The 26,778-nt window shown below is 57.0% G+C and overlaps 1 protein-coding gene across 2 annotated transcripts; it reads right to left on the bottom strand.

Moving 5' to 3' along the window:
* Positions 1-1,085: 1,085 nt before the first annotated feature.
* On the bottom strand, positions 1,086-26,778 carry LOC139676954 (diacylglycerol kinase beta-like). Of its 2 annotated transcripts, XM_071566429.1 has the most exons (25): positions 26,393-26,778; positions 21,104-21,371; positions 18,872-18,948; positions 17,716-17,881; positions 16,717-16,947; positions 15,723-15,893; positions 15,341-15,390; positions 14,679-14,753; positions 14,459-14,578; positions 13,492-13,609; positions 13,130-13,218; positions 12,608-12,724; positions 12,396-12,494; positions 12,111-12,224; positions 11,950-12,023; positions 11,755-11,829; positions 11,581-11,666; positions 11,285-11,374; positions 10,763-10,923; positions 9,764-9,828; positions 8,781-8,871; positions 5,919-6,120; positions 4,668-4,788; positions 4,519-4,579; positions 1,086-3,958 (listed from the first exon to the last, which is right to left on the bottom strand). In XM_071566429.1, the coding sequence occupies exons 2-25, from the start codon at positions 21,168-21,170 to the stop codon at positions 3,860-3,862; spliced, it is 2,619 nt and encodes an 872-aa protein (XP_071422530.1). In that variant the 5' UTR covers positions 21,171-21,371; positions 26,393-26,778; the 3' UTR covers positions 1,086-3,859. The 2 variants fall into 2 exon arrangements, with proteins under 2 accessions (XP_071422530.1, XP_071422531.1); XM_071566430.1 differs by lacking the exons at positions 21,104-21,371; positions 26,393-26,778 and having other exon boundaries at positions 18,888-18,942.

Below are 26,778 nucleotides of genomic sequence, written 5' to 3'. Positions count from 1 at the left end.
AGTGTCTGCTCAGGGAGGATGCAGCAGTTTGCACGGGATAAATGGACTCTGTGAAGGCCTCATATTGTTGTGGATTGGGAAGTTACTGCTGGAGATGGCGAAAACAAGGGACAGTGCTCAGTTACAAACTGCTCTTCTCAGCTTGGGAAGGAGAGGAGACTTCTGCTCTGACCCTGGGAAGTCACCCAGGGGTTAGAAGCCTGTCAGTACAGTGTTGTCCTGGCCAGTTTGAAATCCTCAGCCTCAGGTCATGGACTTGGTGGTGTCCCAGGAGAGCTGCACAGCATATCTCTGGGCTGCTCAAGGGAGTTCCTCTGTCAATCCTGGGTTACTGACGAGCTTCCAGAGCCTTTCAGGGCCAGCTCCACTGCCCAAGGATAATGCTGGCCTTGGCAAGTGGCTCACCTGCCATCGTGTCCCGGGCAGAATGGCAGGGGCTGCCAGGATGCACCACCTGCCAGTGCCTGTGTGCTGGGGGCAGGAAGTGCACAGAGGGCAGCAAGGACACCCAGCTCCTGGGGGGCTCTGCAGTCACCAGTGCTCTCATTTCCCCTCTGCACAAAGGCAATCAGGATTAAATCACCGCAGGTAAAATTAGCAGATGACACATGAGCGGGTGGATGGCAAAACCTGGTCTGGGGAGCACGGTGGGCTGTTGGGACGAGCTGGGGGTCACAATGTGCGACCCACGGTGGCCACACCTGCCACTGGCCAGGGGCTGCTCAGTGCCCCTGGGACAGGGAGGCAAGAAGTGATGGGGCTGAGGGCAGTTGTGGGACAGGCAGGTGAGAGGTCACAGGAATGCCTCGGGAAGAGCCAAAGCCCCTGGAGAGCCAACGCTGGGAGGGGGGCTGGAGACCAGTGCCTGCTAAATTTAGAGCCCACTCAGGAAAAAAAAAATTTGCAGGCTCCAAATTTAGCCCAGTGCAGCTCCCACTGAGTGCCACTCCATCGTGCTGCTGCTGCCATCACCCCTTCAGCCCCGGCACCCTGGACTGGGCACAACCCGCTTTAGTCCCCAAAGTTGGGACCCCACACCTGACCAGTAATCCCCCCCCATTCACCCCAGGACCAGCAGAGATGTTGATCACCATCTTTATTAGAGGCAAACCCACAGCAGTCCAGGTGTATACAGTAACACGCACTATGCTACGGACGCCATTCCATGCAGGCAACCACAGCTACACACACAGCGCGAGGAGGGGGCTGGGGCTCCCATGGGAATGGAGTGCCCTGGCTCGCAGGGATCCCCCAGTGCTGGCACCATTGTCCGGGGCAGTTGCCTGGGGGTTTGTTCCATCCTTTGCGCTTGGGAACTAGGCTGGACTGAGGGACACTGAGAGGAAAAGGGGGGTTCGGGGCCTCGAGTGTCCCTCAGCTGCATGGCATATTCTTCCCTGGAGTTGGAGACAGCTGTGCTGAAGGGGCCCTCCTGGGCTGGGGACCTTTGCACCCTCACCCTAAGGAGGTTGGGAGCTGCCATGCCTGTTGGACCATGCCTTTAGCAGGGCATGAGCAGATTGGAGCTCTGTCCCTGGGGGCAGTTGGCAAGAACCACCTCCCTGACCATCAGAGGGAATGTCTCTCTTGGAGCCCAGCACTCCTGGCGGACAAGTGCTGGCATATCATGGTCCCACTCCTGCCCTGCAGGACACATGGCTGAGACTCCCCCCTGGATTTAAGCTCAGAGGAGCACTCCATGCCCCTGGCACTGCCAGGCCCATGGGTGTGGGCATGGGCACCGTGCCTTCTTGCTTCCCCTGGCTCCACCACCACTGACAGCAAACCACAGCAGAGACACCAGTGCTGCTCTTTGCCCAGAGCCCAGCAAACCATGACTGGGGACAAGGAGCACTGCTGATTCCATGCAGACACTGGGATAAAACCCCAGGTTGTGGCTGGGTGGGAAATGGAACCAAACCTGTCGCCCTTGTGTGCTGCCATCCCACAGAATGAACCTGTCACCCTCTTGCTGGCAAAGCTCTGGAGATGGCAGGAGTGGTTTTTTCACCCTCCCCAAGTGTGGGGCTGTTAGGCACTGCTGCCCTGGAGAACAGGCTAGGGAAATGGAGGCAGCTGGTTTACAGGACCTGGGTTTTGTTTGGCCTTGCTCCAGCTGCTCTCACCTGGCTACTCATTAACAACTGCCTCGGGTGACGAGGAGGAGGAGGAGGGTGGATTTATGCACTGCTGGTGAAGTGTGCCTGTGTACACAGGTTATGAACAGCTCCCTTTCATCTCACTCTTCACTCCAAGACATAATAACAGCAGCACTCTCTGCACTGCCAAAGGAATGCTATTGAATGGGGACCTGCAGCGTCAGAAGGGACAGGATGGGCATTAGGACACTGGGGAGAACAGGGTGGCTTGTCCCAGCTCTGTGGTAGGGGCATAATAGGGACAAACAACAATTTTCCTGCTGGATGTGCCATCAGTGGGGCACACATCGCTCCCAGCATGCTCATAGCAGCACAGGAGCCTCCACCAGACCCAAGGGAGCTGCCTGGGAGCAGGGGTGATTCAGGATCTGGGTGTGCCCTGCATGCGAGGCCACTGCTGGAGGCAGGGGGTGCCTGCAGAAGCAACCAGCAGGCCTTCTTATGGGCCAGTTCTGCCAACTCCTGACTCCAGGGAGCACATCCAGACCACCACAGCCTCCATGCATTTATCCATTTCCTGGTCCCTGTGCATCCTGCGGAGGAGCTGCATTGTATGATCTGTCCATCCATTGGTGATACCAGCTCGTGCATCCCCACTGGGCTCTGGCAGCTGTGCAGGCAGCAGCGTCTGCAAGACTCCTTGGATTTGGAGTGGGTTGCAGAGAGACTTGACCATAGAGAAACTGAGGGGCAACTGCTCTCCCCCAGTCCCTGCAGCCATCCAGAGCATCAGAGGCAGCATCAGCTGCACTGGGAAAGCACCAGCCTGGTGAAGCACATGGGCAGATGTGTCAGAAGGTGTAACAGGGACATTTCCACATGAGATGAGCTTCTGGATGTTTGTCTCCAGGGTCCCCAGCCCCTGGTGCAGGCTGGCAGGCTTCAGGGGAAAGGAAAATTTTTGTGGAAGGAGGTGCCATGGAGGACAGCCAGCAGAGAAGGGAGGTGGTCTCTGTATCCAGCCCAGACTCATAAAAAGGTAACCCCCAAAGTTCCCCCAAAGTTTGCTAAATAAATACATAAATATAAACAGAAGCCCAGAGCTGGGGCACAGGGGTTTCCCAGAATTGGCAGCTCCTCCCAAAATTCCTTTTTTTATCCATTTCCCCATCAAAACAGTCTCCTCCCATCCACCCCACAGTTGTCCCTGTTCATGGTCAGATCCCCAGCCTGTCCCACACCCTGGTGGCTTGCAGAGCTGGCAGCAATGGCTCTTTGCATGTCTCTTAAACCCCACAGCAGAGAGGTGAGTGGCTGAGACAGCTGCTTTAGGTTAAGAAAATAAATAATTCCTCCCATTGTGAGGGTTGGAGAACAGACAGCCAGTGCAGCAAGACATCCAGTGGCCTTCAGGAGGGTGAAAAATAAATAAGTGGAGCTTGGCATTGCCTCAGGAGAAAGTCCAGTCTCAGCTCAGATGGGGGGTATTTAAATAAAGGGGAAAAATGTCCCAGTCCTAGTGCTGCTCCAGCAAATGTTCTCCCTCATGCCAGCCTGCCTTTGCCCACTGCTTCCATCCCAGCTGGAAAAGATGCTTCTGGTGGTCAGGAAGGAGCCTCCAAGATCTTCCCAGGATAAAGCCTCTGCTGGGCCTGGTGGGGGAGTTTCTGTCACAGCTGCAGAATAGGGATTTGGTGACCCCCCAGCAGGTGGTGGCTGGGACACCAGGTGCCTCCAGGCTGCAGCTCCTTGGATGCTGTTTAATCCCGAGTTCGGCTTCTCCTCTTCAGGAAAAAGAAGCTGCTTTTCTGGGGTGGGCCCAGCAGCATTGGCACCTGGCTTTTATGGGTAATTTTGACCTAAAAAGAGGAAAAACCCAGCTCAGTAAGGGGGTCCTGGTCTTGGAGCTCTCCAGGACACCCTCCAGCCCCAGGACCCTTGGGAGTGACCCCAGCAAGTTGGGAGCAGCTCAGCACCCAGCACTGGGACAAAGGGCTCTGGAATCACATCCAGGCAGTGCTGGAATGCGAAGAGGATTTCTCCTCTGCACAAACTGCTTTCTGAATGGTGGGGGATGCCACTGCAGCTCCCCCAGGAAGGAATGCTGCTGTGACCCACCCACCCAGAGAGGGATGAGCGTGTCTCTGTCCCCACACCTCCCACAATGGCTTGTCATGAGTCCAGAGCCTTCATTGGGGCAGTCACAGCTGGTTGGGCTCTGTGGTCACCCACCCAGCAAACATAGGAGCCTCCCTTCAAATCCAGAGGCTTTGCCACCAGAAGACAAGGCTGTCCAATCCTTCTGTCCTTCCAGGCCCTCCTGACTCATCCTGCCATCCTGCCAGCACCTGCAGCCCCATCCCAACATCCTGCCAGCCCCTGCCCATGCTGGCTTCCTAACCCCTCCCAGGAGACTCACAGTGCAGGATGGCTGCATCCAGGGCTCCCCGTCCACTTGCATGGGCAGCAGCTTGGATGTCCTGCAAAGCACAAAGAGAGGGGTTGGGGATGACACAGGTGTCAGGTTTGGCTGTTGGTTGAGTGCTCAGCTGTGGCAGGGACAAATACCTGATGGTGACAGAGGAACACTGGGCCAGTCTCCTCCCTGCGCTCTTCAGTCCCGTGTAGATCTGACCCATCTCCATCGCACCCTCCAGCCCCACCACCTCCAGGAGTTGGTCACTGAGGTCTGCAAGAGAGAGAGGTCTGAGTCGGTTCCCCCATCTCCAGGGATCCCCCCATTTCTGCCCTCAGAGCCAGCACACCAGGGCTGCTGGCTGTCCTGAAGCACAGCAGGGCTGATGGCACTGTGGGGATGTGTCCTCATGTCCTTTGTGTCCTGAGACCACCAATCTGGGTGTTTGCAGTGCTGGGCAATGCTGCTATCCAGAACCTCTGGAGCAAATATACTCCTGGTCTGCAACAGTACCTGGGCCTGTATGGCTGCAGGGTGCCAGCCCTGATCCCCAGCCCTTTGACTGTTTGTTGGCATTGTATGAAATAGTGACACCCCTTCCCTGGGTGCCCAGGGGTGCTGCAGCTCCCAGGAACCAGCAGGCATGGCAGAATCCTCAATGTGAGAAATCTGATCAAATCCCAGGGTATTGCCCCTTTTCCTGCTCTTCTGGGCCACCAGCAAGGGCACCCAGCTCTGGCACAACTCGATCCTCCAGGGTTCCCTTTCACACACCCCTGAGAAGCCCTCTGAGCCTCTGATACCATACTACCTACCCACAAGTGGGGATGTCCCCAGATACTGACTCTGCTGTCCCTTGCAGTGCCTTTGGGACTGGCTCTTGCTCTGTCCTGCTGCCTCTACCCCCTGGCTCGCTCAGGCCAGTGATGGCCTGGAATGTGACACTGCCATCCCAACAGCGTTGTTGCTTCCAACCCCAGCCCCAGGATGTGGGAGGTGGTGGGTGGAAAATCCAGGCACTTTGCTTATTTTGCTGGCTGCTTCCTACCCCACTGTTACCCACCGGGGAGTGCTGCCAGCACTTCAGGCTGCCCTTGCCCACGGGGATGGCTCCAGTGCCTGCAGCAGTGGGTGCAGGGTGCCAGCCAGGGCACAGTGTGGGTACTGTGCTGCTCCCAAACCCCACATCCAGGCTGGCAGCACTGTGGCAGAGCCTGGGAAGAGATGCTTACAAAAGCCCTTGATGCCAGCTCTGCAGCTCTATTCCAACTCCTCCTTTGCCACATTGTGGGGTCACCCTGGCAGCCCAAAAGACAGCCAGCCAGTAAAACCCCTCCAGTGCTGTTGTTTCAGAGCTGGTGGGTGCCCAGTGCCCCCATGCACCCCTATCACCCACTGCTCACCCTGCACACAGAACTTCAGCTCCTTGGCATCGGTGACCACCGTGCTGGGCAGCTTCTCTGGTGCCTTCTTGCCCAGCCTGTTGTAACCACGCTGCTTCTTGGTCTCGCCCCAGAGGTTGGAGCCACCGTACATGCTGGGGATGTTGAGGACGGCAATGCCCTCCAGGGACGTGTTGCTCAGGTCCAGCAGGGTCCCGTCACACTGACAGGGACATGGGCAGAGTCAGAACATGGGGTTGGGGAGGCTGGTGCCCACCACCATGGGGTCCAACCTGCTCTCCCCCCCATAGGAGCAGAGGTCCCTGGCACAGTATGACTTGGGATAGTCCCAGGCTGGCACAGGCAGCCCCAGCGTGGCTGGGCTTGGAGATGCAGACATACTCTCCACTTTGCTTTCTGAGAGCTGACAACCACCACTTCACCCTCCTTGTGCTGCTCTCCCCTCTATTTCCATAGGAATTTTACATGTCCAAAATAGCAGTTTCAAAAAGCAAGTTCCTGGGAGACCACATAAAACCTTGGCTGGGCTTGGTGCTGTGATCCAAAATAAGAGGCAACATCACCTCAGCCCTGAAGTGACTTCCAACCAAGGAGCTCCAGCACATGCTTCCCCATCTCCCCTTGCTCAAACTGACTCCAAAGGACTGAAAAGTTTGGCTGCTCAAAAAATAGCTCAAACCAGTTTGTCTTCCAGAGACACTTGGAAACTAGAAATGAGGCTGGAAGGAAATTATGGGAAAGGTGTCAGATGGAAAAATGTCAGGTTTTGGAGTGAAATCCACAAGATGGCACACAGAACTGGCATCCCAGGCTTTGCTGTTGTACAGCAGGACTGCCCTGGCTGAAAATTCCCTGCAAAAGGTAAAATATCCATTGCCTGCAGCTTTCCTACAGGACTGAAAGCAGCAGCTGTGGAAATGCATTTCTTAACTTCAGGTCTTCTCACTTTACCCAGACGTGGGTCCCCTTCCTAAATACCTCCGGTGGAACCAGCCACTCTCCCATCCAGCTGGAATTTCTCTAGAGCATTCCTATTTTCCTTGAGGCATCTGCTCCCTACCTGCCACTCTGTGCTTCAGCAAATCCCAGCACAGCTTTTCCCTTGTATCTTGGTGATGCAAAGGCATCTCTGCTCTCACTTGCTGTGCCAAGAGGAATGAAATGGGCTGATAAGCCCCTGCTACTGCTCTGACTCCAGTTGTTTTCCTCTAGCAAAGGTTTGTAGTTTATTTTTGCCACCCCCTTGGCCAGCACTGAGGGCACCAGCCCTGTGTGTGCAGAGCTGGGTGCTCACACGAGCAAACACCTCAGTGTGTCAGATCTGTTCTGCCTGCCCTGGTGCTGTGAGATCTTATTTTTAGCCTCGCATTGAAAGCAAAATGCAGGAATCTTCTGGTTTGGGAAGAACTATCTCTCTGAGGAAGAACTATCTCTTGGAAAGCATGTAAATCAATTCATTCTCAGTACATCTTAATGATATTGTGATTTGTGGGAGACGAAAGGCTTCAACACTCTGAGCAGTGGGTACCAAGCAAGAGGGCTCCAATTCCTTGTGGGATGGGCAACATACCCTGAGTATCATCACCAGCTGCAGGCACATTTCCCACCTGCCTGCAAGGCAGTGGGTACCAACCCAGCCACGGTGGGATGGGGGTGAGTTGGCTGCCCAGGGTTTGGGCTGATGGGATGCTGCAGCAGCCAGTTCTGCCCACAGCTGCCCACGCCTGCCCACACACCCACAGGCAGGAGCAATTCTCTCTGTGGAGTCCTCCCTGGTTTGTGTGCCAGCGAGCTACAATGGGCCCTTTGAGCAGGGGCAGCTGATGGTGTGCTGGCAGCGAGGCTGGAAGGAGAAATTTGCAGCTGGGGGAAAAAGCAAATTCATTTCCAGGAGTCGTAGGGAGAATGAGTGCCAATTTCCAAAACAAAACTGCCATTTCTCTGCAAGGCTGACAGTTGCCTGGGAGCTGAGGGAGGACAGGCTGCTGCTTTCAACTTCGTGTACTGTGGGATTAACACTTTCCTGCCAGTAGGCTCAGCTGGTGGGGGTGCTCAGTGGAGAGCACCCAGCAAGGAACAGGGGGCACCTCATTCCCATCTCCAGCAGCACCAAACCACAGACTTTATCCACCCCAGGACACTGCTGCATGGATGGGGAAGGGGGTGAGATGCTTTTGATGCTGGTCCTGCTCCTTCCCACCAGATTCCATGGGTGCAGCAACCCACCTCAAGCTTTGAGAAGGGATGAAACTCCCTGTCTAGAAACAGGCATCAAAATTGCTCTGCTCATGGCCACAGGTCTGCAGACCCACTCTCTGCCCACTGCCAGCACCCTGCACACACCACCTCCTCTGATTCCCACCAGTTTCTTGCAGCAAGCACTGTTTTTCTCCCCTCACCCTCCAGCCCAAGTTATAAAAGGGTGTTATATCCAGAGATAAGGAGAGACGGAAGTTTACAGCCCAAACCCCCCAGCGCCACCAGAGAAGTGACAGGACTCTTAGCAACCATGGGCCCTCCTCCCAGCTCTAATTAAAGGCTGTTTCCATGTCATCCAACAAGGGCTGGGAGCAGCATGGAGTTTAGTGAGAGAATATTCCAGGCATGCTCTAAAGTACAGCTGGAAGTGGGGAATACAGGCTTATTCTTCTGCCTGCAGCTGGCTGGCTTTGCAGCAATGCCACGTGGTGAAGTAGGGGGTCCTGCCAGCCACTGTGCCCTCCTGCCACTGTGAGGGGTCAAAGCCATGGTGGAACCCTGTCCCCAAACAGCCAAAAGCCCTGCCTGAGAGACCCACAGGCAACAGCTCCCAAAAAGCCTTAGTGCCATGGCTGGAGCCAGGGATGCCCCCAGGAAACCCACCTCCACCTCAACATAGTCGTGGAGCTTCTTGCAGGTGGCTGCAAAGGTCTCTGATGTTCCGAATTCAAAGTACCACAGCTTGTTCTTCATCCTGGGGCACAAGGACATGTCAGCATCCTGCTTGGAAATGGTGCCTTGCTCCAGTTAGCAGCAGGATGGGCTGCCAGAGATTGTCTGGAGCTGTTGCACTGGGGACATGAGCCATGGATGGGGACACGAGCCATCATGGAGAGGGACTGCTGGCATCATGACCCTGGGGAGTTGTGTGATGAGACAGGCAGATCTGGCTCAGATCTGGAGAGGGGAAAATGGGAGTGCTGGGGGCTCTTTTGGCATGGGACAGGCTGGTGGATCTTGACAGGGCTGCTGGGGACAGGGTAACCCATGGAGGGGATGTCTCATACCTCAGAACCCTCCTGGCACCATGCCAGGCAGCCCCTGACCATGACTCATCCCCTGCATCAGTTGCTGTGCCAGGCTTTGAGTGGGGGCTGTAAGCTGTGAGGAGCTGTTAGCCAAGGGGAAGTGAACTTCAGGGCAGAGCCAGAGACTTTGCTCCATTCAGGATTTTTCTAGCAGGTATTTCTGAACCTGGGCATGGGGGTCACAAGCCACAGCACCTGCTGCCATCACCCCATTTCCACGTGCCCCAAGCATAAGCAGGAGTGAGCTGTGATCTGCTGTCTGCCCTGCACTCACTGCCTGGCCTGCTCCTGCCTGTCCTGGAATTCCATGCTAATTATGAAGCATGAATGAACGTAACTGGGTGTGTGGCCAAGTTCCAGCAGCCTGACACACCACACGGGGCTTGAAGGAGCACCCAAACCCCTGCCATGCCTGGCCCTGGACCCCTCCCACGCCCAGTACATGCCCAGCCTGTCCCCTAAGGCTGGCTGAACACAAAGTGCCCTTGGCATGATGCATGGCAGCCCCAGGGTGTCTCTCCACGCCCAGCTTTTGGGAGGGCCCCGGGAAGCTGTTACCTGCTGTTGAATTTCTCAGGGTGCTTTTCTCGCATGATGTGGAAGCGGTGGGCGATGGAGGCGTCCTGCAGGGAGCAGGAGCACAGACACTTCAGTGGCACAGCCAAGAAACAGAGCCCCCACTTTGTGCTCCATGGGCATGTGCCAGGACACGGGTGCTCAACTCTTCATGCTCATCACTGGCCCCCATGGCACAAGGACATGGTGTGGGGCTGTGCCAAGGCGATGGAGGGACCCTCAGCCAGACTCCTCCCAAAGCCCGTTAAGTGAGATGTAATTAGTGCACTTGGCCTCCTTCCCTCATCACAGGGGAGGGGAGACAGGGCTATCAGCAGACCACTGGGGCTCTGAGGACACCCTGAGACCTTGCACCCCGACAGTTCCCCTAGCAGGATGACAGCTCTCCTGATGCTCATCACAACCTCTCCTTATGCAGGGGAGGGTGTTTAAGCCCAAGTCAGAAGCTGTCACCAAATGCCACCTGCAGTGACACCCCCTGGCAATTGCAAGAGCTAATGTGAACCTGGAAGCATCCTGCAGAGCTGCAGGGGGGTACCCACACCATGGTCCAGGAAAAAAGTGCTGCAAGCCCCCAGGAAGAGAAAGGCTTTCCCCAAAGCCCTTCTGCTCTCAGGATTGACCCCAGGCTGTGGGGGAAAACCCCATGGCATAGGGCTGCCATTTTCCCCTGGGCCAGGAATGCATGTGGGGAACATGGTTTGAGCACCAAAGCAGGACTTTCCTAATGGGTGCTGTCTTGGCAGGTGGAGTGCCCTTGTCCCTGGGACCCCAAACTTCCCTGAACCCTGTTTAAGCTCCTTTCACACTGGCTCTTGCAAAATTGCCACTGGGAAGAGAGAAATCCAATGTCTGCTTATGTATCTAAGTGCTGCCATTACAATAAAAGCAGAAAAACAAGGCCAGGAGATGGAGGGAGGTTGGGAATGTAAGCCGGAGGAACAGGGAGGGAAAGATCCATCCCTGCCTCATGGAACTCACCACCCCAATGGAGAAGTAGTTGTTGATGATAGTGGATGGAACAGGATCTCCATTGGCCTCCCTGTCACTGGGAATAACATCGATCTGCCAGCGGTCCAGCATCACTTCTGTGCTGTGCTCAATGTCTTTCAGGACCTTCATCAGGTTGCCTCCTTCATAGCCTGAAAGGGAAACAGGAGAAGGAAGGAGGATGAAGGGCGGCACAGCCATGTCATAGTTGGGTGCCAAGCACCTGTGGTACCCTTGGGCTGCTGCTATGGCACATCCTCACAGCAGTGGCAGAGATTTCAGCTAATGGTGGTCTCTCCAGATGGGAAAGGCTGGGCAGGACCCAGCTGTGGGGGGGTTGAGAAACCAGTGGTCGCTCTGTTTGGAAGGTGCTAGAGGCATCAGGCTGAGGTGAAGCTCTAACCACATCCCAGAAGCTCAGGAGTCCTCCCTCCCCTGGGATGGCACCCACCCAGCACACAGGAGGGTCCCCAAGGGCTGGGCACCCCCTGGGCAACACTCATGTGGCCTCACCTCCTCCCCAGCGCAGGCACCGTGCCAGGTCATTGCCCGTCCCCAGGGGCAGGACAGCCACCGGCGGGTGCTTCACCAGGTTTGCCTTATCTGAAATGCAAGGGGAAAGAGAAGTTTGGGGCTGACAAGGCTCACTCCCTGCTCCTCTCCACGCTCCTCCTCAGCTGGCAGCCTAGGATGGTGCTGTTGGCAGGAACCTTCCCCCACTGTCACATGGGCAATACTGTGAATGTGTGGCAGAGCACCGAGGATACAGACAGGTGATGCTCTGTGGGAGCACAGCCTCCCTTGCTCACCGATGCAGTCCAGGATCCAACCCACCGTGCCGTCCCCTCCGCAGGCCAGCACACGGAAATCTGGAGTGTCCCGAAAGAAGTTCAGCCTGGGGAAAGCCAGGAGAGACAAGGTGTGACATGGGGGAGCAGGAGCTGGGGAGAGAGGGCACAGGGTCCCCTGCAGTGACTCCATACCCTGGTGCGGGCCCACCACGGTCCAGGTTGTACACCTGGCGTGGGTTGAGCAGGTAGTGAAACTTCCGAAGGACCCTGGGAAGAGAAAGGTGTGAGGAACGCTGAGGATGTGAGTCCTACATCAGGGAGGATGCCCAAGGGGCCAGCAACCCCCAGCTCTGGTGGGATGCCCTCCCTGGGCAGGACCCCACCTACCGCTCCCCTTGCCTTCCTCCGCTCTTGGGGTTCACAAGCACCAGGAGCGGGTGTGTCCCAGGTCGGGGGCTGATCTGCAGGGCAGAAAATGCAGCTGTGAATTCCTGCCAGCTCTTGGGCTCAGTGGCAGAGCTTACCTGCAACCCAGAGCAGGAACCTACCTGCAGTCCTTGCCCATCCACTGTGGTGGAGTTGAACTTGAAGCCCTGAGTGTCCTCGGGGCTGGTGCTGGCAGGGGAGTCACTCTCTGATCGCCGGCAGTGGGATTGCCTGTCCTTTGAGGAACAGAGGGGTGGATGCCCACACTGCCTGAGAAGGCAGTGCCAGCAGCTGGGGAAGGCATGTCAGCCTTGGTGATGCCCTGACAGGTTCTTATCACTGGCAGCAAGGAGGGGGACACTTATCAGGACAAGGGAAGCACTTACCACTATGAGAGGGTCACTTACCAGGACAACTGGGCAGATGTAGGATGGCAGCAAGATGTGGTCCCGCAGTGGGCCCCCATCACACTCTGGCTTCACATGGGAGGCACATTTGTTGTGGAGCTGGAGGGGCAGGAGAAAGGAGACACTTGCCATCTGGTGCTTGTAAGCCTCTGCTCCCCAGGGCTGGCTGTGTAGGGGACACTGTGGGGGCACCCTGGGTGCTGTGTACTCACGGTGACTTGGCACCAGACGCAGTGCAGGCCCGTGATGCCCTGGTAGCACTTGATGCTCTTGTGACATCTGTCACACTTGACGGGGGAATTGCCCTCGATCCAGGTGTGCTGCATTACCTGCAAGGCACAGAGTGTCACTGGGGGCACACAGCCAACCCACGGGCATCTCCCTCCTGCTAAGGGCAGCTGCCACAACCTCAGAGGCTTGTCCTGCAGGGATGCTGACTGATCCAACCCAGCCCTTTCCATGGCTGACTTCCCTCTCTGCTGTTCCATGCAGCACAGTGGGGACGGCTGTTCCCCAGCCTGGACCATGGCAAACCTCGGGGCAGAGGACCTGTGAGTGCCCAGGGGCTGGGAACAGAGTGCATCCTGCAAGGCTTTGAATGCTGGGAATGCCTGTGAGCTGCTGCCCAGGGTGAGAGGGGAAAATCCCAGGGGAAAAAGCCATGGGGGCTCAGAGCAAGAGACCAAGGGGCCAGGAGACCCAGTGACTCAGAAATGCACTGGCTGTGTACTCACACTCGTGTTTCTCTTGGATTTAACGTAAGTGCTGATGCAGGAGGCAATCTCTTTGGACACACACCTCTCGTGGACTGTGTACTTGCAGACTGGTGAGAGAGAAGAATCACAGAGCCAGAGAATCATTTAGGCTGGAAAAGCCTTTTAAGACCATTGAGTCCAACTGTTGCCCCAACACTACCAAGGCCGTCACTAAACCATATCCCCAAGTGCCACAAAGTGGGTGGTGAGCATCACTCCCCAGAATGAGAGCTGTCCCCTCCCTGCACTAACAGGGTCCACTCCCCCCTCCCCAGGGCACTAGAGGGGGTGGGAGCTGCCAGCCTGTGGATGCCACATCCGGGCCAGGATCCAGGACTCACAGGAGCAGCAGAGGCCCTGCTTGCGGACGCCCAGCAACATGGTGCGGCAGAAGTTGCAGTAGGCAGGTTTCTTGAAGTGCTTCAGTCTCCAGGCATGCTGCCCATCATCCTTCACATTCTGCAGGGCAGGAGAGGTGAGGGGTCATCCCTCTGTTGCCAGGAGTCCCAGACCCCTCAGTCCACCATTTTTATCAGCTTTTCATCCCCTAAAGCCTCTGTGGGAGTTTGCTCCCAGCAGCATCATGGGCTACCCCGCTCCCCTTCTCCCTGGTGTTCCTCCAAGCTTGCAGATACTGGGCATGTCAAGCTCCAGGCACCAGGTTCTGGCTTCCACAGGCCCTCTGCACAGCCCAGCCACAGGGAGGATCTTAGTGGCTGGCAAGAAGGTGACTCCACATCTGGGGCCAGGCCATCACCACCATGGGGTGACCAAAGCACAAGCCTCTTACAGCTGGGGCCAGGCACGTGTGCTTTGCAGGACCCAGTTAAAATCCCTTGCTTTCTTGAATTTTCCTGCCAGAAGGCCTGTCCCCCACCTCTCCACCACTGATTTTCCCCTGCAAACTATTTCCCAACGGTCAGGGATGAACCTGAAAGAAATTAAGGCCAAAAGGATGAAAAAACAACACAGAGAAATAAGGGAGGTTCCAACCACACCAACCTCTGCTCTTTGAAACTCACCCCATAAGAGGAGTTACCATTTTAGGTGCTCACCTCAATTTTTGATTAAATATTCATCAAACTGGAGTGCACTGCAATAGCAAGGAGTGAGCCCAGCCTGCTTGGGCATGGCAGGTGGCAGGGACTGCAGCTCAGAACTGATCTTGGGAAGATTTGTGGGTGAAAGGGACAGGGTGGGGATGTCAGGAGGGGTTGGGGGCCAGTGTGGGACTATGTGGTGCTGTGTGAATGCATAGTCTGTTGCTGGAGGTAGACTGGATGCGGCTGAAGCTGAAGGGGCACTCACAGTCTCCATCCCCAGAAGAACCAGCAAGGGGATGGTGGTCATGCCACCCCGGATCCATTCCTCCAGCGTCACAGTCCCATCGTGGTTGTAATCTATCTCCTCCATCATCGCCTTCAAGATCTGGAGGAGGGAGAAGATGTGGTGACATGGTGATGCCAGCCACAGCTCCAGCTGAGTGTCCCTATGCCCACCCCAGCTGCCCCCAGCACCCCACACTCACAGGCTTCAGCTCCGTGGAGTCCCACTCCAGGTACTCGGCCACGTGCACCATCTGGTTGATGATACGATCCAGCTCCTGAGCACAGAGAGACGGTGGTGCCCGATGCTTAGTGATGGCTCCGGGCATGAGCAGAGAGTACAGCCCCAAGCCCCCAGACTGGGGATGTATCAGGTTTATGTTCCCATATGCCCAAGGCCACACCTGCACAGGAGGGGCAGCAACACCCCAATCCTTGGTGGGTGCTGGGAGCTGCCTTCTGCCCTGAAAATCTGCAAGAAAATCTGCTGTGGGTTTTCCCTGGGAAAAACTGTTCTGACAAACTAGATTTTATTTGCAACAGACTTCAAGGGTGATACCCAAAGAACAAAGAGAAAACATCCCCAAGGGAGAAGGAGCTGTCCATGATTTTTCCTCCTTTGAAACAGCACAACCTGCTGTAGAGCTACAGTTCCTGGGGTGGATTTTCTCTCACTGCTGCTGGATGCAGAGGAGCTGGCATATGTTCCCCAGCCCTGCACGGTCCAGCCACTGCCTTCCTCCTCCCTTCCCATATCCCTGATCAGCTTGGAGCACCTCACCTTGGGCATGGGCACCCCAATAGTACCCTGCATGCTTCCAGCCCCCCCGAGCAGTGCCCGCTCTCTGTCCTGAGGAGGGCTCACCGAGCTGTCCAGGAGGCCATTTCCATCGGTGTCATAGAGGCGAAACATAACTGGAGGGAGGAGAGAAGCCAGTGATAGTTAGAGCCCAGCCCCAGGGCAACCTGGAGCACCCCAGCCACCCATCTCCAGGCTGCTGTGGCTCTGAGGTGGGGGCAATGCTGTGCTGGCTCAGCTGGGGCGAGATGTGGCCCTGGGGCTGCAGGCTATGGGAGTGAAGCTCCTCTGCCAGACATGGGTAACACAGCAGAGGGGATGATGAATGGTTTTCCCAAGTGAGCAGGAACACCCAGCTTTGCACCCCTCCTTGGTCAACCCCCCCTCAGGTGATGCCCCAAGCCACTGGACTCGCCTCTACATGGCATGACCGTGGGGTCCCACTTACACTCCAGCTTGTCCTCTGCTCGTCCCCTCTCAAGCAGGGACAGGTAGCAGACGATGTCCTTCAGGTGGACCACTTGGGCCAGGGGAGTAGGGGGTGGAGGTGGGGTGGCTTTCTGGGAGCTGGGGCTCTTCCGCAGGCTGAAGGGTAATCTCTTCTCCACACTCCTTGTGCCTGTGGGCAGGAAGAGAGGTCACACACAGGAATGATACTGAGCCATGACTTATGCCCTGGTGGGAATCAAGAACTCTGGGGTGGGGACCCATTCACCATGGGGCTGGGTGGCACCACAGGGGTAGGGCAGGGGCCACAAAGAGGACATGGGGCTGGGGCCAACCACAGGAGCAGAGCTGGAACACAGAGAGGATGTGGGGCTGTGTGACACTGCAGAAGTAGGGTTGGGAGCACAAAGGGGGTATGTGGCTGGGTGCCATTGCAGGAGCAGGGCTGGGCATTCCCGCTCAGTCCCTGGGGCACAGACCCCCATAACCTCAATCACTTCAGGTGAGGGCAGGATGAGCAGTTAGAGACCAAGGGGATGTGACCTGATGGGGATAAGCACCCACTCAGGAGGAGTGAGAAGCTCAGCAGACACCCAGGCAGCTTGCTGAGGTGCCAGTACAGCTCACGCTTGCTATCACCTGTGCTTGGCAGCCTTTGGCAAATGGCAGCTCCTGGCAGTGGGCCCATCCCAGTGCTTGCCTCCTGGGGGGCTGGCAGGAGCGGGGTGGGGGCAGCCGTGACTCACCACCCCGTTTCCCCATCACCATGAGCTGCTGCCAGGTAATTAAGACATTGACTGGCAGAGGGTCTGTGGGATGGGACTGATGGCTTAAGCTTGCCAAGCAAAGGTGTCAAGATGCCAAGAACCTGCTGAGTTGGGAAGGTCACTGCCACCATGCCGGGGACCTGACCAGCTGCACTGCCAGGGCATGGAAACTCGGGAGGGCTTGTCACTGCCACAAAGTCCCTGCCACAAAGTCCCAGTCGAGCTCACCTGGTGACTGAGGGCTGAGCACAGACACAGAGGAGATCCTCGAAGAGCCTGAGGAGTTGTGAGCAGAAGCAGTGCCTGTGGTGGACTTCTGGGAAGATGATCTGGACCAGCTGGGGGAGGCATTGGGGATCGATGCTGGGGTGAGGGACACTGGCTGCAGCTCAGCCACATTGCTCTTGGGCTCAGGAGCATGTCGTCCCAGGGCACTTCGAAGTGTTTTCCCATTGATCCCTGGAAAGCAGGACATATGACCAAGGGCAGCATGACACCAGGGTACCTGTGCCTCTTACTCCAGGAAGTGGGTGTTGAGTGCTTGCCCTAGGTCCTCTCTGCTAGCCCCATGCCTCTCTGTCCCAGCATCCCAACCCCAGGGATCTCTGAGGGGTACCACGGATGGCCCCCTCAACCTCCAGCCTGGCCCAGTGGCTCCCAGCAGTGCTCCCATCCCTGGATGATGGCCACCATGGGGCTTGGGACCAGACAAGGAGGACCTTGTCCTCCGCCATCAGCCAGAGCCCAGTGTCAGGGAAGTTCTCTCTTTCCTTTTGCAATTTATAGTCCTTTCAGTAGATGTCTCCACAAGCCACGAATCCACCCAGGAAAGGCTGGGGGAGGCAGACTTGAGTGCTTGGCACACGTTCCCTGCTCAGGGTGCTGCCAAGGGCAGGGTGGCTGCCTGTACCAGTACCTGTGAGAGGGACACAGGCCACCTCACTCTGGATGGAGATGCTGACATTGGGCTCTGAATGTGCAGAGGAAAGGGAGGAAGCAATGCCATGGCACCCTGTGGGTGCCCATCCTAGGAAAATCCCTCTGTGGAGCAGCGCAGGGCCCCAAGAGCCCATCCCCTGGATGGAGAAGAGCTGCACTGTGTGCTGGCCCCGATGCCATCCACTTCAGGAGTCACTCCCCAGTCTTCATCCCCATGAGCAGTGTGGGAGTAACCCCAGCATGCCATGGTGCCTCAGCATGCCCAGCTGGGTGGCAGAGCTGGCTTACCAAGGGTGCTGTGCTGCGAGACACTGGGGCTCTGGCGCTGGGTCTCGGGGGAGGACTGGCATATCTTACGCTTGAAGGACGTGAAGAGGTGTTGGCAAAGCTCCTCAGGCACATCCGCCTCCAGGTAGGTCTTCATGAAGAGGCGGAAGCCCTCGTAGTCGATGGGCTGGGGAGGAGACAGAGGATGAAGGTGTTTCAGGCACACCAGGAGGGTGCAGAGCTGTCAGCAGGGCTGGGGCTCCATGCCCTTGGCTGCCCTCACTGGGCACATCAGTTACAGAGCCCTCCCTAAAATGCTGCCTCCCCAGTTCCCAGTGTGGGATATAACCTAAAGGGACCTGGAGGCAGCATGGCCAGAAATGCCCAGTGCCAGCATTGCTGAGCCAGGCCAGTGGCACTGGGAGCAGGCTCAGCAGCCAGGGCAGGAGCTGGGGGAGTGGCAGGGAAAGGCAGAGCAGCAAGACCCTCCAATTTGCTCCCAGGCCCTCGGTACTATCATCCTCCTGAGGTCTCCTCCCCTCCTCCTTCCCTGCTGGGCATTGCCATTGCATAGGACAATGCCTTCCCAATGGCTTTTGTGGCCCCAGCTGGAAAGAGGGTCCTGTGGTGCCCTGGAATAGCAGAGTGGCTTTGTGCCCTTCCTTGCCGTGTTCAGCCCACTGACTTTCCACATTTTGCCTCAATTCTAGTGATTACAGCCCCCGTGGAAGGCTCTGTCCTGCTGGCACACTAATAGGTCTCTCTGAAAGCACCACTCAGGAAAAATAATCCCAACCTTCTGTGGGCGAGAGAGAGAGGGCACAGACCCCTCTTGTCACCACACTGACAAAGTAATCTGCTTTTCGGGGGACAGCGAATCCCTCCCAGATTCTGACTGGCAATGTGATGCCCCAAGAAGCTCTCAGCAAGGCAGCCAGCTGCCAGCACCCATGGCAACACCACTGGCATGGGGAGGGATGGCCACGTGGTGTGCATGGTCCCCGAGATGGCTGGGGAGTCCAGTCCTGGGAGCACGACCACAGGGAGAGGTGTGGGACAGTCAGGCAGCCCTGCCTTCTCCTGGCTGCTTTCAGGTGTGGCAGCTGGGCTGGGGGAGCTGGCAGGGGGCCAGGAGCTGCCAGCAGCACAGGGGGATGCTGGCAGGACAGGGCCATACCTGTTCAGGGTTGTACCTCGAGAGGACGCCATCCCCATGGAACTCCTCCAGAACATCCTTGAGCTTCTTGGTGGAGTCTGGGGAGACAAAAGGCACTGTGCTGAGCACGGCCTCGCTGAGCCCCCTATGTCATCCACCACCAGGATGGTGCAGAGGGGTTTATCAGCTTCATATGCAATTTCTGGATCTTTCCATGCCTGAAAGGGGCCATCCATGCTCTGCTTCCCCTTCTGCCTTCAGAGAGCAGAGCAGATATGGAAAGCTGGCCTGGAAGCTTTACATATATAGTGAGCTTCCTCTAACCTGTATGAAAATGTACACAAACACAGGGCAAAGCAAGGAAAGCCCAAACCATTTCCCGGTCCTGGCTGCCCTGGGGATGATGAGCACATCCCTGGATGCCCCTGACCTAGTGCAGGGCTTTGGGTGAACACTGGCACCCCTTGGCAGCCCCAGCCACTCCAGAGGCTGCCTTGGGCTGCCCCACTGGCATATTCATAGGGTGCCAGGAGGGAGAAATAGAACAGTACCCACAGAATCACAGAATTATTTAGGTTAGAAAAGCCTTCTAAGATCATAGAGTCCAACCATTAACCCAGCACTTGCATTCACCACTAAACTACCTCCCACATCTATATGGCATTTATATCCCTCCAGGTCTGGTGACTCCACCACTGCCCTGGGTGCCTGTTGCAGTGCTCGACAACCCTTTTGGGGAGGAAATTTTCCCTTATGTCCAATCTAAACCACCCCTGGTGCAGCTTGTGGCCATTTCCTCTTGTCCTATCATTGGATTGCTCTGTGCAAACTTCCACACGAGCAGTAATGACCTTCCCTGGCTGGATATCTGGAGGGAAATTGGTCCTTCTGAAATAAAGAAAAAGGGGAAAAGCTGGGGGAAAAAAAAGAGATGAAGGGGAGGGAACATTCAGCCCTCGTCTTCACACACATCTCTGGGCATGTGCAATTTAAAAGGTTCTCGGACACACCAGCCCTGTTAATTACTGTGAAATCCTCTCCCAAGCAAGGGCTGTGCCAGCTCTGATGGCCCCAGTCCTCCACTGGGAATGGAAGTCAGCATTGCACAACTGTCAGGGATGTCTGGGGTGCTCAAAGAGGGGGTTCTGGCCCCAGGGCTGGGAGGAGCCCTGAGCCCCACTCCCCAGCCCAGTGCCAGGCCCCTCTCCTGGGGAGGAAGCAGCTGCCTGTGCTGCAGCCTTGCTGGTCACACTTTGATTAACAAAACAAAGATGCTGTCCGTCTTTTGAGCCCAGCGTTACAGATGGTGTTTTATGGTCTGTGATTCAGCAAAGCAGAGCCCATCCTTCAGAGAGGCAGGATAAAAAGCAGAGAGGGATGTTGCACACACACTTCTGCCTGCATCCCTGCCTGCCCCTGCCTGAGCTCTCTGGCTGGTGAGCAGGGGCCTGGGGAGAATATGCCCCAGTCTCATCCCTTTGATGTGCAGCAACCCCAAAGACAGACTCAGAGGGCCCCTTGCCCCTCAGTCCTACCCTGTCCAGCCTGCTCACTCCAGGGTCGTGTCCATCCTGCAAAGCAACACCCCTGAGACTTTACACTGCTTCTGCCTTCATCCTGTCATCCAGGCTGAGCTTTCCTGCACATCTTATCCTGACCTCAGCACCCCCCTGGACTGCACTGCTTTTCCATCAACTGCTCTTCTGAGCACACCTGGCTCTTTGGCAGGCAGGACCTCAAGGACTTGGTTTTGGACCCCTGAGCTTTGCCCAGGCTCCCTCTCCAGTTGCTCCCAGCCCCAGGAACCCTCCAGCAGTGCCGCCAACCTCCATCCCTTGGCACAAGCTGCAGAAGGTTGCTCTTCAAAAGCACTAAGGAAAATTACCACAGGGGGTTGGCAAAGCAAGGCGAGCTGTGGAGCAGCTCCATGTGTTTGGGAAAAGCCAGTCTGCTTTCCTGGTTGGCATTTCACTTCGCTAACAAACGTGGGAGCCGCCGCCTTCGGAGGGACGGAGCCGTGCTCACGTGTCCAGCCTCCAAAGCTCAGCTAAATCCTGCCAGGCATACAGGCATGGGGACCCCCACCAGGCAGCATTGGGGAGCAGGGACCTCTCCAGCCTCCCCACCCAAAATCTAAGGAGTCACTAGTTCTCCAGGAGGACACTATGGAAACATAGGACACCAGTCTGGCACGGAACAACAGGACTTTTCCAGCCCCTCTCCCTGTCCCAGGAGGGGGCAGGGGGTACTCACAGTCTGTGTACTGCTGGAGCTGGGCAAACTCAGCGGGACTGAGTGAGATCCACATGCCATCGCTCATCTTTGGGCAGCAGGGCCCGTGGCAGGGGCCACCAGCTGCTGCACTACAGTGCCAGGCTCAGTGCCACAGATCCCCGCTGGCCACTCGGTCACATCGGCACTGGGAGGGGTGTGGGGGGCTCTTGGACTGCTGGAATCATCCTGTTGAGCCCGTGGGCAGTGAACCCCAGAGCTTCAGAGCCCCTGGTCAGCACCTTCCTACCTGGAGGGGGACAGAAAGAGAGGGGGAGGTCAGCAGTGCCCTGGCCCCTGTCCTGCTGCATGGGCTGCCCTGCCACAGCTCCCCAGGGACAGCCACCTTCAGCGGTGGAGGGCTGTGGGGCAGGGGGTGCATGAGCATGGAAAGAGGGTGCCAGGGTGCTTTCCCAGCTGGGAAGGACCCTGTGGGGGACCACTTCTCCAGGGAACAGGGAGGGGAGTGTGTGTGCACTGCAGCAGGGGGTGGGTAGAAAGAAGGGTGGGCACTAAGAGAAGCAGGGCACCTCTCTGTGTGACCATCCCCAGGGTTTGGTGTCCCTGGGGGGAGCCCCCAGCATTTCCCAGGGGAACCCAGCACGAGTAGCAGAAGGAAGGGCATGATTAATTAGAGAAGATGTAGCACCTGGAGGCAGGAGATACAAAAGAGTAGAAACTCCCAGCTCACTCCTCCACCTCTGAAGCTGGTGGTGACCTTCAGAGTATCACTAAATGAACATCTACAGTCAACACTGAGGACTAGGGAAATACCTGTGTCACAGAGAAACCCAAACTGAGGAGCCCTCTCCAGCCCACACATTTTCAGGCTTCAAAACTGATTAGTTTTTTCATTTAACAGAATTGGTCATGAGGCAAAGGGCAACATTTGAAGGAGGTGGTTGTTCTCTAAGGAGTTAGATCTCCATTTTAGGGCTGTTTCCCTGCTAAATGTTAGCTCTCAGTTTCCACCAGCCTGAGCTGTCTCCTGGCAGACCGGAAAAAGCAGAGCAAGGATGAGCTGGGAAAGGTCAGAGGACTGGGGGTGATGCTTAAGCAGCACCCACAACCCCCAGCTGACTGCACCTTCTCATTCACAGAAAAAGGTATTTGATTAAGGGAGCCAGTCTTTTTGGGGAGTTGTCTGGTCCCACATGCCACATTAATCCCAGGTGGTATCCCTAGGGACATTCACATATGGGGTGCAGCAGTCACTTAACCCCTCATTCTCAGGACTTACCCTGGTATTTCTTTACTAATGCTATTTTGGCTTTATATTCAGCTGCTACAAGTGCTCCAGGGCAAGATGTGGTCCAGGGGCAAAGCCTGGTGTTGGCAGTGGAGAGAGCAACCCCCCCTCAGGGCGATGTGCACAGGGCTGAGTGCCCATCCAGGTGGCTGCCAAAGGCTTTTCCAGCTGCAGGGAGTGACTGCACATCTAGAGAGGAGCCCAGCAAACTCTGGGCATACATCTGTTGGAGTTAAACATCATGGCAATGCTTAGTCCCTCTCGGTCCTTTCCTCCTGGGAGGACACAGCTGCTGGAGTCTTGTTTCACCCCTCCATGGCCTGGGGCTTCCAGGCTGCTTCTGAGGCTGCTCAGAGGGCTGCAGAGCATGGGGACCCTACAAAATGCTGCTCCTGCCCAGGGTGGTGGGGGGATGGCTGTCCCAGGATAGGGAGGAGTGTCCTGACTGCTCTGCCCTGCAGCACCTGTGGGGGAACAACACATAATCCTGGAGGAAATGTCACCTTCCCACCCTCATCAGGGTTCGGCGTTCCCAGGGCAACGCATGTGGCTGTCCCACCTCATCCTGGCAGCTCTTTGTCCCCATCCCACCAACTGGGGACAGGTAGGGCTAGGAAAGAACTACCCCATGTCTTCCCACAGTGACATCGGTTTTCTGGAAACCTTCATCTTGGGGAAAGCACAAGCAAGAACACGCTGTTTGTTCCTTTCCTGGGTGATGGGTTTGTCCCAAAGTATCTCTGAGGCTGGTCCAGGAGAACTCAATCCGTAAGAACAACCCCCAGAAGTGCCCACAAACTTCGTGTTTCCTGGAAAATGAGCTGTTTGGTTTGATCAGAACCTGTTATTCATTCTAAATTTGTCCAGGGAGATGCTGAGAGCACAGAGGTAGTGAGAAGTAAAGGCAAAGGAGGGGGACAAGGGTGGCTCCAGCTGCCTGAAGGGGTTTGGGAGCATTGAGCCCTCCCATAAGAGACAGCAGGAAAAATATCCCTTGCTTCTTTTAACGGCGGGCAATGGGGCGGCACCAAGCAGAGCTAATTGGGCTATCCCAAGGGGCTTTCCCCCAGCAATCGTTGGAATAACAAATGCCACTTCTGGCACGTCAGCCTTGGATTTCAGGAAAGGCAGGAGAAAGCCTCCTTAGGAATCCAGCTGCTCCTCGTTTGGCTGCCCTCTGAATTGTCAGCGGCAAATTATGTTCTATTAAATCAAATTTGCCTCTCGCTATAAATAGCTCCCTACTAGTGTTACAAATAACACTGGATTGCCCTGCCTGAAAGTGCTCACCGGGACGAGGCCCCTCTGTCCCTCCTCGCCCTGTGCCCGCCAGCCACGCGCTTGGGCTCTGCTGGCACTGGCAGCAGCACCGGCATGGCGTGACTCAGGGTGGCTCAGGGGGCTGGGGGAGGATGGAGAGGGGGGAGCCTGGAGTCCTCCAAACCCTCCCAGGGGATTACATGGTGCTGGAGCCCTTGGGAAGCTGCGTGGAGCATCCTGCCAGCCCCGGTGATGAAGGAGGTGCCATGGGGAGCATCAAAGGGTGCAGGCAGAGGTGGGGCTCAGTGGGAGCCAGGGCACAGCCATGTAGGGCCTGAAACACGTCAACAAGGGAAATGCCAGGCAGGAGCTGGCCATGGGCCAGTCTGTGTCGGTGAGTAGAGCCCAGACAAGCAGCAGGACCAAGCCACGGGCACTGGAAACATCATGATATCCCCGAGAAAGGGCTGTCCCATGGGCACTGCCACTGTCCAGTGATGGGGGTCTCCCAGAAGCAGCAATGGGACAGCAGAGGAGCTGTTTTTATACCCAGACATCCCTGCCAGGGGCCTCCCCAAAGCCCTTGGCCACTGGCTGCCCAATGCTGCCCAAGGATGGAGCACTCAGCTTCTCCGTCACACCACAGTGCTGTGGGGCTCACCATGGCATTGAGAGGACCTGTTCCACTGGCACTCCCCTGGCCTCTCCAGGACTTGAGCTACTGATGGGCACCTACTTCTGCCCATGCTGGGGCAGAGAACCACGGGCAGTGGGATGGCAGCTTTCAGGTGTTAGCAGAGCCTCCAGCCTCCGACCAGCTCCACAGGAGCCTGTGGACGGGGCTGCAGCAATGCCCTGCAGGAGATTTCTGCTTCAGATGCCTTTTGGGAAGGAAAAACATCAGGTCCTTGAGCTTCAAGCTACGCCATGAGGAGGAAATGCTCCTGTTGAGCACACACACATGGGCACGTGCAGGGGTTGTGGCTCCCTGAGGGCAGCGGGACACAGCATGGAACAACACTCTGAGCTCTTGCCTGCATCCCTGCCCAGGCCCACAGAAAGCCACAGTCAAGTGCTGTATCTCCTCCTGGGACAGAAGCACGGCAGGTCCCTGCAGGAATGGCATTTTCCAGCCTCCCCGCCCCATCTTTTGGAAAGATCAGCCTATTTTTGTGTTGGATGGGGAGAGGCCCCTGAGGCAGTGGGTGGAGTGTAAATCCCTCCTGTCCCACTGCAGCAAACAAACCCCAACCAAGTCATGCTCAAACTATTTTCTGCAGTGACAGGAGAAGGCACTTTGCTTCATTTTGCCAGCCCAGGAGGACACTCAGGATCACCTTTTCCCATTCTCCAAGCCTGTTGCTGTCTACGTGTTCCCCTAACCCTTCAACCACCCACCCACACAGAGCCAGGTACCTCACACCAACTTTGCTCTGAGTTCTGAGCACCCTTATGGCACCAGGGCAAGCAAAGATGCAGGCAGAGGTGACCAGAACATCCCTGCTCTCCCTCACAGTGACACAGGGAGGAGGTTGGCCACAGCCATTCCTCTGGCCCCACGGTTGGGCTGTGGATGTACTGACTCCCAGATGTGCACTGGGAGACCTCAGCTCAACCCTGTGACAGCAGCAACCCAGCACTGCACCCCTGGAGCTCGTCCCCACCCAGGGTCAGGACAACTCTGTTCACATCCCAAGGACACCAACAACTTCCTGACTTACTACCATTGCCTTTTTAGAGAATAGTTTTGTTGGTTGAGTTCAGAGCACACTGGATCTGAGCTAGGATGCCTTCTGAGCAAGACTCATCCCCACACCACTGTCCATGCAGGTCCCAGCCAGACCAGCCCTTGTCTCATGGAAAAGCCCCTTCCCATGCCAGACAGGGAGGCAAATGCTGGTCCCACAGCCTAGGGGCCAGGATTCTCCCGAGGGATCCCACCTTCATCACTAAGCCCAGGGCTCCAGGAATGCTACAAACCTGACAGAGGGAAGTTCTGGCTCTCTCCCTGTAGGAGTCCTGCAGCCATGGGTCCCATGGGTTAACCACTCCTTGTGCAGGATAACACTGCTTTCCAATAGCTTTGAAACACATTCTTCTCCCCTTTCATTCCCAACACAACCTGCAGAACAAGTCGCATCCAGCCTCCTTCAGCAGGCCGAGCATGCCAAGTACCTCCTCAGTCCTCCTGCTTTCCAAAGCCAACGGCCCCAGCAATTTTTACTTAACAAGAAAGACACTAACGAGCTTTTCTGGCCTGGCTGGATCGGACTGTTCTTCTGCCCAGCCAAAGAACGTGTAGTTTTATAGCCAAGCTGAGAAGCAACACATTCTGAGACACCAGTGAAGGTGGCACAGCACCCTGGGCTGCGTTAGGGTTTGCTGGCTGCCGTGCTCCCCACCCTGGGGACGAGAGGATGCTGCCCTCTCCCACTCCACCCTTCGGGAAGCATTTCCCACGGGCCGAGCCAAACCCCGGGCATCGGGAATCCCGATTCCCCAACCCCAGTGCTGCCCCATTCCTTCAGCGCCTGTACTGCTCCCCAGACTGCTCGGGAAGGGAGTCACGACCGGCCCGAGGAGAGTCGGGGACTCCGAGGGCAGCGCACGGGAACCGACGTGAGCTGCCGAGCCGCTCCGGCGTAGAGCGGGGGGTTCCACGTGGATCAGGGGGGTTGCCCACGACTGAAAGGGGTGAGCCCACAGGGGTCCCCGGCCCCCACTCTGCCCAAGCCCGCGTCCCCCTGCCGCTGTTCCCTTACTTGGCGGCGGCAGCGCGGTGCCATCGGCAGGACCGGCCGGGACGCTCCAGCGGCGGCTCCGGCTGCGGACCTGGCGGTGCCCGGGAGCGCTGGGCAGCCCGGTGGCTTCGGCTGCGGGGCTGGCGGTGCTCGGGAGCGCTGGGCAGCGCGGTGGCTCCGGCTGCGGGGCTGGCGGTGCCCGGGAGCGCTGGGTAGCCCCGGTGGCTGCGGGGCTGGCGGTGCCCGGGAGCGCTGGGTAGCCCCGGTGGCTGCGGGGCTGGCGGTGCCCGGGAGCGCTGGGCAGCCCGGTGGTTCCGCGCTCCCGCGGCGGGGCGGGGATGGAGGGATGCGAACGGGCGCGACCCGCCCCGCCGCTCGGCTCCGCTCCACCCGCCTCCGCCGGCACC

Source organism: Pithys albifrons, chromosome 11 (assembly GCF_047495875.1).
Source record: "Pithys albifrons albifrons isolate INPA30051 chromosome 11, PitAlb_v1, whole genome shotgun sequence".
NCBI classification, from domain to species: domain Eukaryota; kingdom Metazoa; phylum Chordata; class Aves; order Passeriformes; family Thamnophilidae; genus Pithys; species Pithys albifrons.
This window is presented reverse-complemented; position numbering and strand designations above follow the sequence as displayed.